At 48.1% G+C, this 18,982-nt stretch overlaps 1 protein-coding gene across 1 annotated transcript in view; it reads left to right on the top strand.

Moving 5' to 3' along the window:
• NPSR1 (neuropeptide S receptor 1) overlaps positions 1–8,228 on the top strand; it is a 62,131-nt gene extending 53,903 nt beyond the window's left edge. The window contains exons 7-9 of the mRNA XM_036424427.2: positions 2,651–2,737; positions 6,265–6,445; positions 7,182–8,228. Coding sequence (XP_036280320.1) covers positions 2,651–2,737; positions 6,265–6,445; positions 7,182–7,272 — 359 coding nt within the window. The 3' untranslated portion in view covers positions 7,273–8,228. The remainder of the gene's footprint in view (positions 1–2,650; positions 2,738–6,264; positions 6,446–7,181) is intronic.
• The last annotated feature ends 10,754 nt before the right edge of the window (positions 8,229–18,982 follow it).

Below are 18,982 nucleotides of genomic sequence, written 5' to 3'. Positions count from 1 at the left end.
TTTTTAAACTTAAACTTCTTCTAATGCCACTTCTTCAAAATAGACTCATCCAGGCAGTGGTATTTTGTGGAAGAGCCACACTCAAGGGGCCAAAGAGCCTCATGTGGCTCGCGAGCCACAGTTTTGCCGACCACAGAACTAGGTCATACCTCCTCCTAGCCAACCGTGGCCTCTGTTTTGCCAGAAGGTCAAAAAAGAAAAGGAAAAAAACCCTCAGGATGGAAGTGGCCATAGTTTCACAGTTAAGCAGGTGAGACATAATGCACTAAAAACATGTAGCATGCAGATTGGGTTATATTTATAGACAAAGAGAACACCAATGGTCAGAAATCAAAAACGAATTTCATCTTTTAAAAATTGTAGAGACCAGACATACCTTCTTAAAATGTTTAATGGTTTATGAACATGAGGTATATAAACTTCCTAACGTATGAAAAATATTTATTCTAAAATACTACTAGGTAGATTCCTTGTTAACAAACCACTTGCACTCAGTATAGGTCCACAGATAGCTCCCCCTCCTGGCTGCGAATAAATTCTGCCTCATTTTAAAATCCCAGGATAACAAGGGCCCCTGGTGGCTCCCCTCCCCCCTTCTGGTGTTCAACTCACAGGAATGGATTCCCAGTGGCTCCATTCCCCAGTGTGAGGAAGGTGAGGAGCAGAGCTGGCCACTTGGAGGCTAATTCCCAGCTCGGCCCCCCTAGGGACTCATGCCTGAGCTGAAACAGCCTAGGGCGGTTTGCAGAATCTAATGAGCCTGCTGCCTCCAGCCTTCCCCAGCTATTAATGCCCAGTGACAGCTGGATGTAACTGCTTTTCACTCCCGTTCAGGGCCAGGGCTGGTGGAATTAATCCTTTTATCTCCCAATAAAGGAGAATTAAGGCGCTTTGTCGCCTGGCGGTGTTTGAAGAGCCGGCCTGAGGAGCTGCAGGCTTTGCCTTTCCCAGAGTGGTCCGACTGAAGAAAGGTGCTCCTCGCTGATCTTACTGGGAGAGCGAAGGGCAGGTAGCTGCTCGCTGCACCCAGCTGCTCTGTGCAGAGGACAGTGTGTTTCCAGTTTAAGCAGATTTCAGAGCACAAGTGTCATTCTGGGAACTTTTCTGAAAAACCAACGCGGTCAGCTGCTTCCCCAGCAAACAGGACACTGGGAAAGGAGACAATTTGGTCGGCTGGCTTTTTGACCTGCCTCGCATGGGCCTAATCCCCCCTGGTAATTTTTGGGTGTACGTACTTCCTATACAGAGATAACAACACTATAGGAGAAACTGTCTAAATGCAGGAAGACCTTCTGTTGGCCTCCATAAAGGCAGCTCACAGTCCTCCTGAAACACCATTAAAATTGACATGGTCGCCGAAACCGGTTTGCCTCAGTGGTAGAGTGTCGGTCTTCGGACTGAAAGGTCCCGGGTTCGATTCCGGCCAAGGGCATGTACATTGGTTGCGGGCACATCCCCAGTAGGGGTGTGCAAGAGGCAGCTGGTTGATGTTTCTCTCTCATCGACGTTTCTAGCTCTCTATCTCTCTCCCTTCCTCTCTGTAAAAAATCAATAAAATATATATTTTTTTAAATTGACATGCTCAGCATAGGGCTTGGCATCTGGAATTCATTATTTTATTTGAATCCTCAAAAAAAAAAACCTGAGAACTTGGTGTTTCATGTCTCATTTTTAAAATTGGGAAACTGAGGCTGGGAGCCATAGGCAATTTGCCTCTGGTTACACAGCTGGCAATTGGTACAGCCGGGGTTGAATTCCAGTCTGGCTCTGAAGCCTGTATCTTCCCAAGATGCCTCCCTAGCAACCAGGGTTTTTCAGCCTTGGCACTTAACTAGAGCTATTGTGCTGCATTCTGTCCATCACCATTCTTTATTTTACCACTGCTCAGCGAGAGAGAGGGAGGTTTGTATTAATTCATTCAACAAATATTAATCAATGAGTTCTGAGGATATAGGAGTGGAAAATACAAAGTTCCTGTCTCCATGAAGCTGACAGTCCAGTGTGTTCTCATACCCTTCAGGGTGGTTTGTTTTTGTTTTTTAATATCCCTGGTTTGAGCCTTTGTCGAGATTGGAGTTTCTGAGTTAGATGAATGAGTTCGCCTGGGGTGTCCATTCTAAGAAAATGGCTTTGCCCTGGATTGCCAAAGCAATCAGATGGCTGTCTCAGCATCGCCCCTTGTGGTCACATCGCTCATTCCAGCTTCTGCAGCTGACTCCAGGCCTCCCTTGGTTTGCAAACTGCAGCTCGAGAGCCACATGTGGCACTCTGGCCCCTTGAGTGTGGCTCTCCCACAAAATACCACAGCCTGGGCAGGTCTATGTTGAAGAGGTGGCGTTAGAAGAAGTTTAAGTTTAATAGAATGTGGTTCTCAAAAGAAATTCAATTGTACTGTTGATATTTGACTCTGTTGATTAATGAGTTTGCCAACCACTGTTGCAATACATTTTCATCTTATGGTAAGCTTCAAACTGAGCAATTTCCAACATCCAGCCCAGCGCCATCTCTACTCTAAAAATGTCCAAGACGTCCTCCTGGCCATGGGAGAGCAGGATATTCGTGGCCCCGGTGCCAGTAGTGGGACTAACTGGCCATGTTCCTCTTGGCAGGAACAGCACTTCATTTGACCACTCCTTCTTTGAATCTGCAGATGGAAAGCTGTGCACCAGGTACAACCGAGAGCTCTTCTCAAAGGCAAAAATCAAGGCCATCAAATACAGCATGGTCATCATTCTTGGTAAGCACCGCCCCTGTTGGTGCTTCAGCTCCGCGAGGACTTTCCAAGAGCAAGCTGGTACCCGGGACGCGCTAGTAGGGAGTCCAGAGAGAAAGGGCTTTGTCTGCATGCATACCCATCTCTGTCTGGTTGGGAGAGGAATGTGTGAAGCTGCTCAGCCTATCTGTAGCCCTTCCAAAGGTCACCTTGGGTTCCTGATCTCTCTCTTCATTAATCTCGCTCTGCACCAAGGCCCTGGGGTACACAGTTTGGAGAAAATCTGACCACTAGCTGAAGAGGACGCTCACCATCGCCCCATTGACCCAGGTGCTTTCTTGACTGCCTACTCTACTCTCCCCCAGGCTGAGGTTGATGAGCAAGAGGAAGACAGATGTGGCAGTTTGTTTCTTCTGGATGACTAATTTTAAGGTCCCTATAAATTCCTCCTTAATGGACGCCTATCTTCTCTCACTCTCCTGTTTTCTTCCCTTTTCTTTCCCTTGGCCTCTACTCTGAAGACCCATAAAGTCACCTTACCCCTGGGGGAAAAAAAGGGGGTATTTCTGGAGCACCTAATCTGTGTCAGATTGGTGTGTGCTCTTTGTGATCCGCAGACCTTCAAAATGTCCTCTTCCTTAGGCCCTCTCTGCTAATGACCTTGATTCTTATTTCCTTGAGAAATACTACCAAGCAGAATGGAACTTCCTCCCTCTCCTGCCCTCCCAGGCACTGGGGGGAAGAACCTCTGACATGTGCCTTTGTCTTTTCTCCATTGCTGCGGATTCCTCCCCTGCCCAACACGTTCTCTTGAGCCTGCATCTCACCTTACTGCTCACTCAAGAACGTTGTGTCTCCAATTATCTCCTCCTCCCCACACAGATTTCCCTCCACTGGGTCGCAGGCACATAAACATACGAAATAGCTGCCTGGATGACCTCTTTAGGAACAGCCCCACTTCACCACGCTCTTGCCAGCACACTTCTCCACTCTTTACCTCTCATTCCCAGAAGCATATTTCTGTCCGCTTTCTTTTCTATTTCTCCAGGAAAACCACCCTTATCAAGGTCACCACCACCTCCAAATGCCAATGTTGATTGTCAATCTTCATCTTATTTGACTGCTAAGCAATATTGACTAGTTTGTCCTCCACTTCCTTAGCTTGGGAGTTATATCTAATATTTCTACTTCAGAGCTCTACTAGGCGTACCAGTTAATAATGCGGATTTTGTGATCAAAGAAAACACGATAATTTCAAGAGCAACGTCAAACGTGCTTTATCCAAAGTAATGTCCATTGCAAGCTACACATTTCCCTCATCTTTCAGGTAATTTAAGAACTTTTCTTGTTTTGAGGCAGACCACTCAGAGACCCAATTTTCCACTTCATGGTACATTTTGAAGAGCTCAGAAAGTGTGGGTGCCGTCGAAAGGAACAAGTGGTAATCTGAAGGAGAAAGGTCTGGTGAATATGGTGGGTAGGTTAATACTTCCCAGGCAAGATCTCATAATACACTACACCTTACTGATCCCATCTAACGTAGAGCATTGTCTTCTTCTTATTTGGCCTTGCAGTCCATGTTGATGGTTGACCTGGATCAACCCATGATTTTTTGCATTTGGAATTCTCAAAATAAATCCACTTTTCCTTGCCAGTCATAATTTGATGCAAAAAAAGACTTTCTTTCATGCCATTGAATCAACATATTCCTGATAACTTTTCGGTTTTCCATTTGTCCATTTTTCAGTTGACATGGCACCCATTTTCCTTCCTTTAAAATCTTTCCCATTGCTTGTAAATGATAAAAAATTGTTTATTGAGCAATGTTTAATCTTTCTGCAAGTTGCTTTTGAGTTTGACAAGCATCTTCATCCAATAATGCTTGTAATTGTTGGTTTTCAAACGTTTTTAGTTGACCTGGGTGTTGACTTTCACATCAAAATCATCACTTTTAAAGCATTTAAACCAGTGTTCACAAGTATCTTGAGATGCATCATGTTCACAATAAGCTTCCCAAAGTATACAATAACTTTTTCTTCAAAATAAAGTAATGAATTAAAACTTCCTGCAAATATTCTTTTTTTAGCACAAACTTCAACATTTTAAAATGTAATAATATCTATGATGTTAACACCTTCAACAAATTTGACATATGAAGTTTCAAAGCTTCTGTCAATACAACAAAATAGCATACATATCAAATCGTGTGTGTGTGTGTGTGTATCAACATATGTATAACTCCATCTTTTGAAAAAAAAAACACATTATTAACCAGTATTTGTATTTCTAATAAGCTTATTATAGGCAACATGGCAAGCCGGAAGTCTTGGCATGCTCTCCTACCCCCTGCAAAGTAATTTTCCCCCCTGGTGTCCTTTCCTCTACCCTCAAGGTTTTTCTGGCTTGTCTCATAAACAAATCGACATGAGAAGATTAGCAAGAGAAAAGAACCAAATTAATACATACATATGGAAGGGACTCCGGCATCTGTGAGAAAGTCGCTGCCTGCAGAGAGGTTCTGGGACAAAAAGGGGACACGTGTGTGTCAGACATCCTGAGCTAGGGATGAAGCAAGGTGCCCTGGGAGCTTCAAAGGGTCATTGCAGGATGTGAAGAGCAGACCTTTAGTAAATGGAGGTCTGCCCTGCCCTATAAGTAGGTCAAAAGATAGGTTTCTCCACTGGGTGATTGTAAACAGTTCTGTTATGTGAGGGTCCAGCTGGGTACTCAAAGGATGTAAGGGACATGGTAGGACTGCCCTGCTTCAGGCAGGAGAGCTGGCAACCCTGGGAAACCTGAACCAGACACCCAACACCCATCCCCCTTAAATACAACAGCACACACGTGGTCCAAGTGCTTCAGAAGGCAATCTCACCCCTCCATGCCAGGCTTTCAGCAAGGAGTCCCAACAGTGGGCCAATCAGATGCTCTCTTTCCAGAAAGAGAAGCTCCAGGAATGTATCTGGGGGGGTGGGGGGGGTTGTGTGGAGAGAGATTATGTACGTGTGTGTGAGAGAAAGAGGGGTTATGTGTACATGTGTGTGAGTGTATGTGTGTGTGAGTGTGTATGTATGAGATAGTGTGTATACATGTGTGTGAGAAAGAATGTGTATGTGTGTGAGTGTACCCTGTTTCCCCGAAAATAAGACAGTGTCTTATGTTAATTTTTTCTCCCAAAGTTGCGCTAGTCTTATTTTCAGGGGATGTCTTATTTTCAGGGAAACATGGTATGTATGTATGTGAGGTATGTGTGTGTGAACATGTGTGTGTATGTGACAGTGTGTGTACCTGTGTGTGAGAGTGTTTGTGTGTGTGTGTGTGTGTGTGTAAGAGACTGTGTAGGTGTGTATGTACGTGTGAGAGAGTATGTGTACGTATGAGAATGTGTGTGTGTGTGTGTGTGTGTGTGTGTGTGTGTGTGTGTGTGTGTAAACCAGGACATTAAGGTTCATGCACAAGATGGTTTTACATATTTCTGAGAGATCCCAGGCACTAAGGATCGTCCCCTGGGCAGGGGCCTCGAGGGGTGCTGACGGCTCACTCCTCCCCAGCCTTCATCTGCTGCTGGAGCCCGTACTTCCTCTTCGACATGCTGGACAACTTCAGCCTCCTTCCCGACACCAAGCAGCGCTTCTACGCGTCTGTGATCATCCAGAACCTGCCGGCCCTGAACAGCGCCATCAACCCCCTGGTCTACTTCGCCTTCAGCAGCAATGTCTGCTTCCCCCACTGGTAAGGGGTGCCGGCCACGTCACTAGTTGGACAAAGGGGAGCCCAGGCCCAGGCCATGGCCCGTGCTCTTTGTCTTGGACCACAAACCCTCTACAGTGAACATCCTCCCCGGGTCCCACAGAGAGGACCCTTCCTTGCGCCAAGCATGTCCACAGGAAGCGCCCCAGACATGGAAGGACACGGAGTGTGACGACCACTTCACAGATAAGATAAGCACACAAAGGCCCACCCAGTCAAGTGGCATTGCTGAGCTCAGAGGAGTGACTGGTAGCAGAACCTCCACAGCTCCATTCAGTTTGCTGTTTTTCAGCTGTTTTCCTACACAAACTACAGGGAATAGGAAGCGACACTCAGAGGAAATAGAATAATAGGATGCTTTAAGGCTGGGTTGGATCCCAGTGGCTGAGGTTGAAATCCTTCCATTGTGGATCCATAGCTACCGTGACCTTGAATGAGTTATCTAACGTCCATAAACCTCAGTTTGCCCACCTGTAACATGGGGCTAACAGCAGTGCCTACCTCTTGGCCAGTGATGTCTGCTCACGGGGCTCTGGTATTGACCTGAGGGAATGAGGGCTGTCATTGTGGGGAAAGAAGAGCAGGGGTATGACATGGAGAGTGCTTAGCACAGTGCCTGATCTCTAATACGTTCTTCCTAACTATTACTTCTTCAAGTTCCCACTCCCCTTTCCACTAAGTCCAATTATTTTCCCTTTCTGCTTTATTCTTTCTCTAGGGAGCAGAGATCACGGGATTCCAGAACCACCTGTCGGGAGAAGGTTGAGAGGCACGAAATGCAGGCTGTGTCCAAGCCAGAATTCAACTAGACCCCAGGGCTGTGGCAGGGCTGCACCCCACCAGCTCTCCTGGGTCCCCGTCATTACCCGGGCACGTGCATGGAGCCTGGGCTGATTCCTGCGGCTTTCCTAGGCACGCTGTCTCCGCAAGCTCTTCTGCATGTCGCTGGCTGCTATTGTCTACCTAGCACCTCGGCCAGGAAGCGCTGGTGGGTTTATTTTGACAAGTCTAGAGATTGGTATTTATAAGCATCATCCAAGGGAAATATGACTAAATGTTTTCTAGTCGACTTTTACCATTGGATTTTTCCATAAGTGGAAAAGGAAGAATTTAATTTGATATTATATATACATCCCCGCCCACAGCTCTGGGACGCGCGTGAGCGTCTTATTTTTAGCCTCTCATAGATTCTTGACATTAAAATCTCCTTGGCAGAATCCTCCTTCCCAGAATGACTCCGAGCTCAACTTTTTTACTTTTTTTCCCCCCTTCTGCTGGTGGAGTCATTAACACGTGCAGTATATGTTAATGGCGCTCCATTCCTCATTATGGGGTGGACCCCGAGACAGCGTGTTTAAGGTCATAGTGGCATTTTTCCCATGCATTTCTCTTTTCAATTCCATGTGGCCTCGGGGAAAATCTCTCTTTAGGCGGAAATCAGATTCCTCCATCACTATATTCCTGAGAATTATTTTCTGAACCTGAACGCCGGAATAACTTGTCTAATAGAGAGTCTTGAAGGCCGCCTCCCTCCCCACTGACCTCCATGTGAGCAGCCTGGGAAGCGCAGGAAGGCTGAGAAGTACTTTTTCAGGTTTCCCTTTTAATCAAGATGGGCCCTGAAAAACCCACGGAATCGCTGCTCAGCTAGTCGCCTGCATGTGCGCCAACGAACAGAGCAAACCCGGCCAGCGTCCTGGCTGGCAGAACGGGAGGCCTGGGGCCTCCTGACAGTTCTCCATCTCTGCCAAGCTCAGGTCTGCCTGTCTCATCCCCCGCGCCACCCCCCCCCCCCCCCCCCCCGTCCATTCTGAAAGTTAAGGGGAGTGGGAAGGGCTTTGCGCTCATGAGAGGCCCTCAATGTGACGTTGTGGTTGTAGTGCTGTCTCTCCCATCCCCTCTGAAGACTGCAGATCAGCCGGACAGTGGTGCAGGTGCAGAATAGGCTGCCATTCAACTGAGGCCTGCTTCATGTCGGCGTGGACCCTGGAATCCTCATGTCCGTGGATTTGCTGAGCTTGGCAAAGCATGATTTAAACGTGACGAGAACCCTGGTCATGGCCAGTCCTTACGACTTTGCACACATCCATCACTGAATGTTTCTGGGCATCAATTGTCTCATCTGTCAGACAGAGGCAGGATAGTAAGAAACTGGGGAGATTCCTTGGCAAGTGGAATGGGGAAACTGAGGCAGACAGCTGGGCAAACTGGCCAAGGAATGTACAGCAGATGCAGAAGGCCACTAGGGTGGACAGGTCTAGTGTCTAACCACGGATAAATCTGGTGCCAGACCTCACCCCCAGGTGGTCTTTCCTCCCCTGGCTTGTCACTTGCTGTGTGGGTTTAACTCCCTGACTTTCTGTATCACTGGTCATGAAATGTAGGCCCCAGACCTTTCCTCCTGAGAGATAGCATCTAGGCCCCAGGTGTTTTTCAGCTCCAGGCCAGAAAAGCAATAAAACCAGGCAGGGGACCCCAACCAGCTGCATTGACTTGCCCTGGTGCTGACCAATCACTAGAGATCAAAACCCATGCTCCCCTAAGACCTCCCTGAACCCCCAGACTTTAAAACCCTCAAGGACCCAGCTCACATGTTCATGCCCACTCGTTTCCCTGCCCCTCTCCTTCCCCCACAGGCATGCATCTCCTAAATTCTAGGCCATGGTCAACAAACTGCGGCTCATGAGCTACATGGGGCTCTTTGGCCCCTTAAGTGTGACTCTTCCACAAAATACCACGGCCTGGGCAAGTCTATTTTGAAGAAGTGGTGTGAGAAGAAGTTTTAAAAAAAAAAATTTGGCTCTCAAAAGAAATTTCAATCATTATACTGTTGATGTTTGGCTCTGTTGACTAATGAGTTTGCTGACCACTGCTCCAAGGAACCCCACAAGACTTGCAACCAGGGAGCCATGGGTGGCAGCAGCTCATCCCTGGCAAAGCCCCTGAACCTGTCCCCAAGGCCCCTTTCCTCTGACTCTCCAGTGAGCTATGCGCCCCTGCCTATGCTCTCCCATTGCTTCTTCCACCCTAGGCCCACCCTTGTTTCACTGGCCCCGCTTTAATAAATGTGCTCTCAGAATCACTTGGACTCACTTGTGAAATCTTTCCCGCATGAAGGCAAGAGCCCATACACTGTCAGCCACCCAAGGCAGACCCACACAGGGCCAGTCCCCATTCCGGTAACAAGATGAGAACAGAATGAGGCTGGAGCAGAGGGTGGAGTGTGTCCTTTACAGATACGGGTTCTGAGATTGAAATGAGTTACAGTGAGTTACATCACATCCTGCGAGAGCTTCTGGGATTATTTCCCAGGGCCTCAGTGACTGGATGACTCGGCCCTGATTCATTTGCCCTTTGGAACGTATAACTTCCCTATCATCACTATGATGTCAGAGAGACATGGTTTCCCAGGCAGGAACACATGGGAAGCTTATGCTGCAATGTCACTATTGGTAGCCTTGGGGACCAAGTGGGTCCTGGTCAGAGGGTGTAATATAAAGAGGCTTACTTCCCACATTGAGATAAGGAAGAAATCTCAGTTACATTGACACGTCCTCAGGCACAGCCACACTGTAGGAAAGAAGTGTTTCCACTCTACTGGACTAAGTTAAAGATGAATGGTTAAAACTTCTCTGCTTTCATGGGAAGCATAACTTAAGTTTAATCTCACCAAGCAACATCTTCACCTATTTTTCCCCACCTTTTTAATGGCTTTAGCTTGTGATTAATTGTGATGGGGAGAAAAAAGTAACCCTCTTAAACTGAACAAACACGTAGTTTAAACTGCCTTCCTCACTTGAGTCAGACAGCTCTGTCCACACATACAGGGCTTTGCCTCTTCCTTCCACATGCACCGTGTGGAGAGGGACCACACGGCTGTGTCTGCTGAGGAAACACAAGCAGGTTTAGCAAGAAATATTCATTCTGCTCTTGTAGGATCATCCCAGGCAAGCTGGCAACTAAGCTGTAGCATGGAAAACATTTGCAGCACAGATAATTGTCCAAGATTCGGTATTTAGAATATCTAGAAATTCAAGCAAATCAATAAGAAATGACAATAGAAGATAAATAGAAACATGGGCAAGACTTTAGTTCAGAAAAGAGGTTATCCAAATGGCCAATGGACATAAGGAAAGGTGTTTAATCTCATTCTAAGTCAGGGAAAAGGAGAATAAACCACAATAAGATACTAATTCGCACCCACTAGATTGCCAAAAATGTTTGGAAAGATTACTCTGGAAGGAATGTAGGAAAGGGAGCCAGACTGGAAACAGGAAGGTCATGAGCGGGGTCTTGGTTACAAGCTCGAAACAGCGGTGACGGCTGACAGGTCAGTCCTCTGGGCCCCTCCTCTGCAACGTTAGCATCCAGCGCTAGGGACAGTGTGCCAACGTTTTTCACAATCTGCAGACACTTCTTGGCTGACTCCTTGCCTTGAGAGTCAGGTCATCAGAAATCAATATCGTCCTCTGTTCTCTTGCTTGTCTAGGAGACCTGAGGTCCTTAAGTTCTTGTTACCAGCCCCTCCCGCCCCCCACTTTCATATCCTCCCAAAATCTCTGGCCCTCCTGTCCCCATCCTTTCTGCCCTTCCTCATGACTCAGGGTGGAGCAAGAATATAATACACCTGCTAAGAAGTTACTTCCAGAACCCACCTAAATGCAGCAATCTTTGGGAGAAGGTTTACATGTAAATAGAGAACATGGGAGATGGTGCGACTTACCCCCCAAAGAACTAAGTCACCAAAGGTAGGGACTTTGGGGCTGAATAGGCAGCTGGGAGAAATACTTCAGGCCAACAGCATGCGTCCCACACATCCCCGTGACTACCTGACAGCTTTCAAGCAGGTTGACCAAAACAGTCCCAAACCTGGCTGTGTTGCAGATCACGCAAGGAGTTTTTAAAAATACAGATTTCTCGCTCCCCAGCCCCAGAGATGGTGACTAGTTGGGCTCTGGGCAGAGCATGGAAACCTGTGCATGTATAAGCCACTTGGGAGATTGTGATGCCGCTATTCCATGGGCAGGTGTGTCAGAGCCAGCGACCAACAGCATGCCAGTGGTTAAAGCCCAAATTTCTCAGGGCCAGGGCGTGGGCAGGCCCCCTTTGCTCACCTCCACCCAAGTGTCCTGGATTGCTCTCGAGGATTTGACATGATGTCACATCCACATGTTGTAACAGGCACCCAACACCTGCTCAGGGCATCCTTCTGTGTTCCCAGACATCACAGACACACGTGGCCAGATTTCCCCACCTGGCTCTCTCTGGGTATCTGTAGACATGCGGAACTACTTTAGATTAAGGTCTGTTTTAATGGGTCCAACCTGAGGCCAAATGTGTTCTCCCAAGACCCTGCTTGGCCGCCTTGTAGTGGTCCAGATATCTGGCAGGTACACCCAGGACATCTCTAAGTTCATCTTCTCCCCACTCTGGATTAAATGCACCTTTTTCTCCATTAAAATAGACCTTAATCTTAGGTAGTTCCGCATGTGTATAGACACCTGAAAGAGAGCCAGGTGGGGAAATCTGGCAAAATCTGGCCACGTGTGTCTGTGACATCTGGGAACAAGGACGGATGCCCTGAGCAGGTGTCTGGTGCCTGTAAGAACATGTGAATATGACATCATGTCAAGTCCTTGAGAGCAGCCTTACTTAAACCTTTTGGTCTTAAGACCCTTTCTGTTTGTTAAAGTGGATTATATCCATTGATATTTACTACATTAAAATTAAAACTGAAAAATGTGTTTTATTTATGAAGTCATTTATAAGTCACAACAATAAACTCATTGCATATTAACATAAATATCTTTTTCCATGGAAAATAACTATACTTCTCCAAAAATAACCTGGCAAGAAGAAAAATTGAACTTTTTTGCAAATGTCTTTAAGTTCGGCTTCACAGACAGCTGGATTTTCCTGTCTTCTGCACGCAATCTGTTGCAATATGTTGTTTTGATGGAAATACATAAAGAAAATGAGGCTTCATGCAAATACGTAGTTAGAAGAAAAGGAGTATTTTAATCTGATTCTGCAGTCAATCTGTTGAGCTATTACATGGCATATAACCTCTGGAAAATTCCACCGTACATATGAGAGAATGAAAGACAGAAAGGCAAATAACATCCTCATGATGCTATGCAAATAGCTTTGACCTCACAGACCCTCCCCCCCCCTCAAAGTCAGGGCCCTCCACCCACCAGGTTCAGGACCCCATTGAGGGCTGCTGCCTGAAGGCAGAACAGCTCATTTGTTTGCCAATAGCATTGGCCATTGCTGGAAAGCTGCCCTCTTGGATGCAGAGCTCAGGCAGCGGGAGGTGGGCGGGCTAAGGCGCCCTTCGCACCTGTTTGCAAAGCCGGTTGCGGCATTAACCACAGGCAATTCAGATTGAGGCTTTGCTCCAAGACAGCCCCTCTTCAGGTGACCCTGGTGATGAAACCTGCTGCCTCCATGGGGACCAGAGCCCATGGTCCTACTCAGACAAGCCACTCAGCATGTCCAGAGACTGGATTGATGAACAGAACGATCAACATTCATCTCTGCTGATCCCAGGGCAACTTTATGGAGGTAAGCAAAGGGGTCTGCTAAGGTTCCAAATAGCGCCCCTCATTTGCTCCAATGCACTTGCTAAGCGAGGCTCCCAGACCAGACCACACTGCCTGGCCCTGCAGCTGGCAACCCAGCAGTCCCCATCCCCTCAGCACTAGCATTTGTCATCTTCCAATATGTTATACAACGTACGTATTTGTTGGGTTATTTATTTGTTAATCATATATCTCATCAAACAAAGACCTTGGTCTGTTTTGTTCATGGTTGTAGCTCCATTACCAACACAAGGCCTGGAATATAGACGAGTGCCAATAAACATTAGTGTTCTGAATGAACGGGTAAGACTGACGCATGGAGGGGCAGAGGAGAACAGCTTCCTGCAGGCAGCCTGCCCCCCAGGAAGGGAAAGGCCTTGATCTGACATGCCCGATGTACACTCCCCAAACTCATGACACAAATAGAAATTGGGCATGGACATCTCCACATGGAAGGAAACATCAGGAATGGAGAAGAATCACCCACCACGACTTCCCCATTGTTTGTTCCCAACCCATTTGTGATTGTGGTCAGTAGGGTGGTCCTCGGAGGAGGAGGAGGGCAGTTCTATCAAGACCTTTCACTCCTCCTTCACTAGGCACTCCCCCAGTGCCATCCACTGCATCTAGGTCCTCACATTCCCACTCTTTCCAGCTCTGAGCCCACGCTAGACTCCACTCTTGTTACTGGGGCTGGGACCTCTGCCAACCACATCCCCCAGGCTCCTTGACTGCTGGTCTCTATTAGGTAGGGTCTGCCAAAGGGAGGCAGGCAGGAGATTGAAGGACAGACACAACTTGAAGACCATTCGGGGGGGGGGGGGGGGGGGAACACTTCCTTCCTGTTCTCCAAGCATCAGCCTTGCCATCTACTCAGAGTTACCAGCAGCACCCAGGCCTCACCTCTCCTCCATTAAATGGAGCTTGCCCTGGGAATCCCAGCATCCACCTGGGGCTTTCCTATGAACTCCTGGGATAACTCTACCTCTTTCCATTTGCCCCCTCTCTCCCAAGTCATAGCAACGCTAACAGCTTCCTGTTGTTATTAAGCTATATGTTACTCTGCCTTTTTGCTATCTCAGTCCTCCAACACTTGTACTGAATTGTACCCAATTCCCTGCATTGAGTCACCTCTGTCTGAAATACTTACTATAGTTCCTCTTTCCCTAACTGGATGGTGACAGATATAGCTCCTTTGTGGATCCACCTGGGACCACTGGTAGACAAGTTAGAATTAATGCCTCGAAAGGCTTTTATGTGGGTCAGAAATTTTTCATTAATTACATTCATTACTGGAAATTCACTTGTTCCATTTATTTTTCTAATTATGTCCTTCCACATTGCCCAATAAAGCTAGACAATCATACATTCCAATTCACCCAAAATAGAACAGGTTTATGTCTGTTGTCCCAACATTATTAATAGGGCCTCCTTTCTCTCTCAAACTATCCTAGTTTGGACAATAAATTATATGGCTACTCTAAATATAGACCACTATATGTTCTACAATAGAATTAAATGATGTTAAGATATTCCAGCAATAAAATACCAATTATAAAATGTTCCAAATTTGAATATCAACCCCTTCTCATCATTAATTTTCTGGGAAGAAATTAAGTTTGATGATTAAAGTCAACAATTAAGTTAAAGTCCAAAGATTATTCAAGTCCAAAGGATTTATAGTCCAAAACTGTATACTATTTCCCTTGTGATTTAGAGTTCAAAGAAAATTGGAGTCCAAATCTCCTCCCAATTTGTTATTCAATTCCTATGTTTTACTTCTCAGTGTTCCAAGGCCATGCACCAATTGTTGGAGTTGAGGAGTCCAAAATAGCCTTTCTATTTCCCATGAGAGTTTGAACAGATCTATATATGTAAAACCCTAATATGTAAATAGACCGAATGGCAGAACAACCGAACAACTGAACAACCGCTCGCTATGATGTGCTCTGACCACCAGGGGGCATGTGTAGAACATGGTGAGTGTCAGCAGCAGGTGGCAGAGCACAGAACCTGGTGGGCGTCAGCCACAGCAGTATGGTGGAGCAGGTGAGCAGGGGCACCAAACCAAGACGGGGTGCCAGTCGCTATCATTGAGGGAAGCCTCTGTTGGTTACTGAAAATTCTTTGCTCCCACGAACCATGGTCCCTCCCGGTGCTTGAACTTACTGCTGGTGCCTGGCACCAGCCCCAATTGCTCAGCCCACAATTCCTTTCAAGGTGCATGAATTCATGCACTGGGCCCCTAGTTATAAAGTAAAACAAAGGATGACAGAAGAGAGAAATAACACCCTTATTACTAATAAATGTGGCTTGTACATACAAGTGAGAAAGCTTACAAATAATGAGCTCTGGAATTAGGACCCCTGCTCCTCACCAATATCTGAATTGACCCCTTTCCTGGCACGCTGCTCTGTGTATTTTTCAGCCTCTCTGATAGTTAACTCTGGTCACATGAGTTTTGGCCAATTGATTGTGAGATATGTTCTGTGCCCCTTCCTAGCACAATCCATAACAACTTCTCATGAGTATTCCTCATGACACCCTTCCCCCCAGCCCCCAGACCATCTGCAAGCTGAATGGGGAGGACTCCAATGAGTTAGAAACAGGTGAAGCTACTTATTTTCTGGAAATTGCTTCTGTAGCATGTAGCCTGCCCATCAAGTTCTTGGAAGCACCATCCCAGGAAAGGTGTTCCTGTGGCAGGGAGTTAGCTGCTCCAGTGAGACAATGAAAAGCAGACATTCTTCACCCTGTGGACAGCTCAGGCCCAAGAGAAAAGGGTGAGGCTGAGTAGAGCATGCTCCAGTCTTCCTGCCTTCAAACTAAACAAGCTAAGCCTTAGGAGTGAAGGAGCCTCTTTCCAGGGAATAGGTGATCAAGCCTCCACCTGGAAGGAAATATCTCATCACCAGAAACGTGTTTACTTCTTGTGCATCCTTGTTTGCTCTTGACCAGTCTTTCCTTTGTTCCCCATCCACTCTTTCCCAAGACACACCCCTCCTAGCTTCCCCAATGGGTGTCAGACAGCGGGAGCAACCCTTGCCTCTCTTTTGTGGCTAGCCTGTGGATCCCTGCCAAAGAGTCCTCTTTGGGTAAAAGTGGGCAAAAGTTAAAGAATCATCAACACTTCTTGAACTCCTCCCTACCTGCTCTAGATTCCAGGGTTCACCTAGGCTCATTTTCGGGAGATTCTTGGCATATTCTGTTTTGCTTTTAAAGAATAGTGGCATTTGCTTATGAACTCGTAGGCTGTTTCTGAGGGACATTCCTGTCCCCAGCCACACCCAGAGTCTGCCTGCCAAGAAGAACACCTTCCTTTTCGTACCTTTACTTGAAGTAGACAGAGAAAAGCTCAGAACCTCACCATAGCAAGAACACAGCGGGGATAGGCCTGCATTAGTGTGCCTCCCATGTCCACGGTCCCTTCTGAGGGGCACTGTCCAGCACGACTCTTAATGGTTTGGCCAAGGTTGGGTTCCATGTGGTCTAGCACCTCCTGGCCAAAACAGATGAGACCACGGTTGACCCTCCAACCCATGGGGGATCATCCACACATTGGTCAGCAAACTATAGCCAAGAGTTAGCAGGAATAGAAACCCGAAGTTCAAGACACAGAATTCCAACAAGAGAGGTCCCAATGGACCATCCCAAGCCCATGAGGCAGCAGGACCCATGACTGAGCAGAGGAAGTTGACTGACAGAGAAAGATCCATGGTGCAGCTGTGCAGAGAAATGCACTTGGGAGAGGGAGAGAGAACACAGTGGCGGACCACTCACAGAGGAATCTTGGGTCCATACAGTTGCTCACTTCTTTCCTTATCTGTCTGCCCTCTCAGTCACTCTCTTTTCCTTGCCCGCCTGCGGGCATCACTGAGCCTGTCTGAAGAAGGCTGCATTTCCACGTTGTTATCAGTGACAACATCAAGCCTGCTCGAGGGAAGCTGTGGCTCCACCTGGGGTTGAGACCAGTGTCTCCCAAAGAACTAGAAAGGTGGCACACGCACAGCTCCTTCTGCTTAGCATTTAGGGTCCGGTTCCGAGGAAATGAGTCCTGTTATGACTATGGAAGGAGATGCCCCATCCTTCCTCCCTCCCGACACAGGCCTGACCATGTGGTAGCAGATGGAACTGCCCCTGAGGGACACTCTCTGGAACCCGGGGGAGAAAGTGTCCTTCATTACCAGGTGAAGGCAAAACCAGGGACTGGACAATAAAGCAATTCAAGTGGAACAATAACATAACTCAAGGGCAGAAAACACAGGCTCATTCATGCATTCACAGTGATTATTCTAAAATGCAGATTTGATGACATCAGATCCTGTTTAGTATGCTGCCTTCTCTCCATTTCCACCCCACCTTGGCTCAGACGTAATTAACCAAGTGCTGCAGGCATAATTGCAGTAATCCCCTAACTGCCACAGCCTTTCCTCGCCCCTCCCCTTACTGCTCTGGGAATCCCACCATGATCCCCTCACTCTCAGGGCTGGGAAAGGGGTGTATTAGTCAACAGGTAACAGAAGGCAACGTCTTTCTGAACTAGGGGTCGTGCTTTTATGTGTTCCGCTGGGTGCTTTCTTGTGCTGTGTGTCATTTACATTCATTGTCACATGCCCCCGTAGGCCAATGTCAGCATCTGAGATTCAGAAATGTCGGGAGGATGAGGACCCGGAAGGGCAGGCAGCATGCCTGAGCCATGTGTCCTACGTGGGGGCGGGGTTTGAATCTGGCCTTCCACACATTCCCTCTCAGGGGTGGGCCAGGGGTGACATTTTCCTGCCCTCCCCTGCCCTCTTCCTTCTCTTCGCCTCAAAGCCTGGCACCACACCCCTTCTTGATCCGCGGTGTCTGACCTAACTCACCCTCACTGTCACCTTCAGTCCCACCTGTCCTTGCCCCTTCACCTCCCTGTCCCCAGCGGCCCTCCCAGGCCCTGCGGAGTCTGCTAGAGCGTCACCTCCTTTTCCTTGAGAAGATGGGGCGGGCGTGTGGGAGGCCCACAGCATTCCTGAGGGAGGAGGCGGGCGGCGGGGGCTGTGTGGACAGTGGCTGTGACGGCAGACTCTCTGGGCCAGAGTGGATGTGGGCACACAATGCCTGGCTTTCTATCTCTCAATCAGCCCCTGGCCTACCGCGGGCTCCTGCCATGGAAATCCTACAACACCCCCCAAATACAGCCAGTGTGCTCCTTTCCCCAGGATCCCAAGTGCAGATGGGGCTGGTCCTTGCAGCCAGCATGGGCAGTACCACTGTTCCCACTGTCCCCACAGTCCCCATTCTTCCCCAACAATAGCAGCCGAGGCCTGCCAAGAGCAGGCGTCGGCGCAGCTGGAGGCCCCAGGGGGCGCTGGGGCGTGATCCCTTACCAGATCCTCGGGGTCTCCAGGCCAATGCGGTGGAGGTCGGGGTGATGGGGCTGCAGGCCAGGGCCCCTTCTGGGCCTCTCGGTGGCTTGCCTGCTGTGGCAGCCTCTGCTCTCCGTGGGGGTCAGGCCCTGAGTGCTGGAAACGGGAAGCCCAGTGGTGGGAAACCTCCCTAGACGGGCGTTCACCCTGCAGCGAGCATCCGCATCACCTGGGCTAGGGAAGCAGGCTGGGCTCAGCCTGAGCCATTGCATTTCTGGAAGCTCCAAGGTGAGGCCAATGTTGCTGCTTCGGGACGTGTTTCTAGTAACAAGGGCTGAGCAACTCACTCAGGCCCCAGCTAGGGTCAGAGCTGGCCTCCGGAGGGGCTTGTGTGAGGCTGTGAGGAAGCGCCAAGCAAGGCCCAGCCCTTAGGAAAGGGTGGGAGGAAATGAAAGAAATCAGCTGAGATGCCTACAGCTAAAAAGAGAGAGAGAGAGAGAGAGAGAGAGAGAGAGAGAGAGAGAGAGAGAGAGAGAGAGGCCTGTGGGTGCGGGGACTACCAGTCAGAAAGTCAGAACAGGGGTGGGGAA

This window comes from Pipistrellus kuhlii, unplaced genomic scaffold, assembly GCF_014108245.1.
Source record: "Pipistrellus kuhlii isolate mPipKuh1 unplaced genomic scaffold, mPipKuh1.p scaffold_m20_p_10, whole genome shotgun sequence".
In the NCBI taxonomy this organism is placed as follows: domain Eukaryota; kingdom Metazoa; phylum Chordata; class Mammalia; order Chiroptera; family Vespertilionidae; genus Pipistrellus; species Pipistrellus kuhlii.
This window is presented reverse-complemented; position numbering and strand designations above follow the sequence as displayed.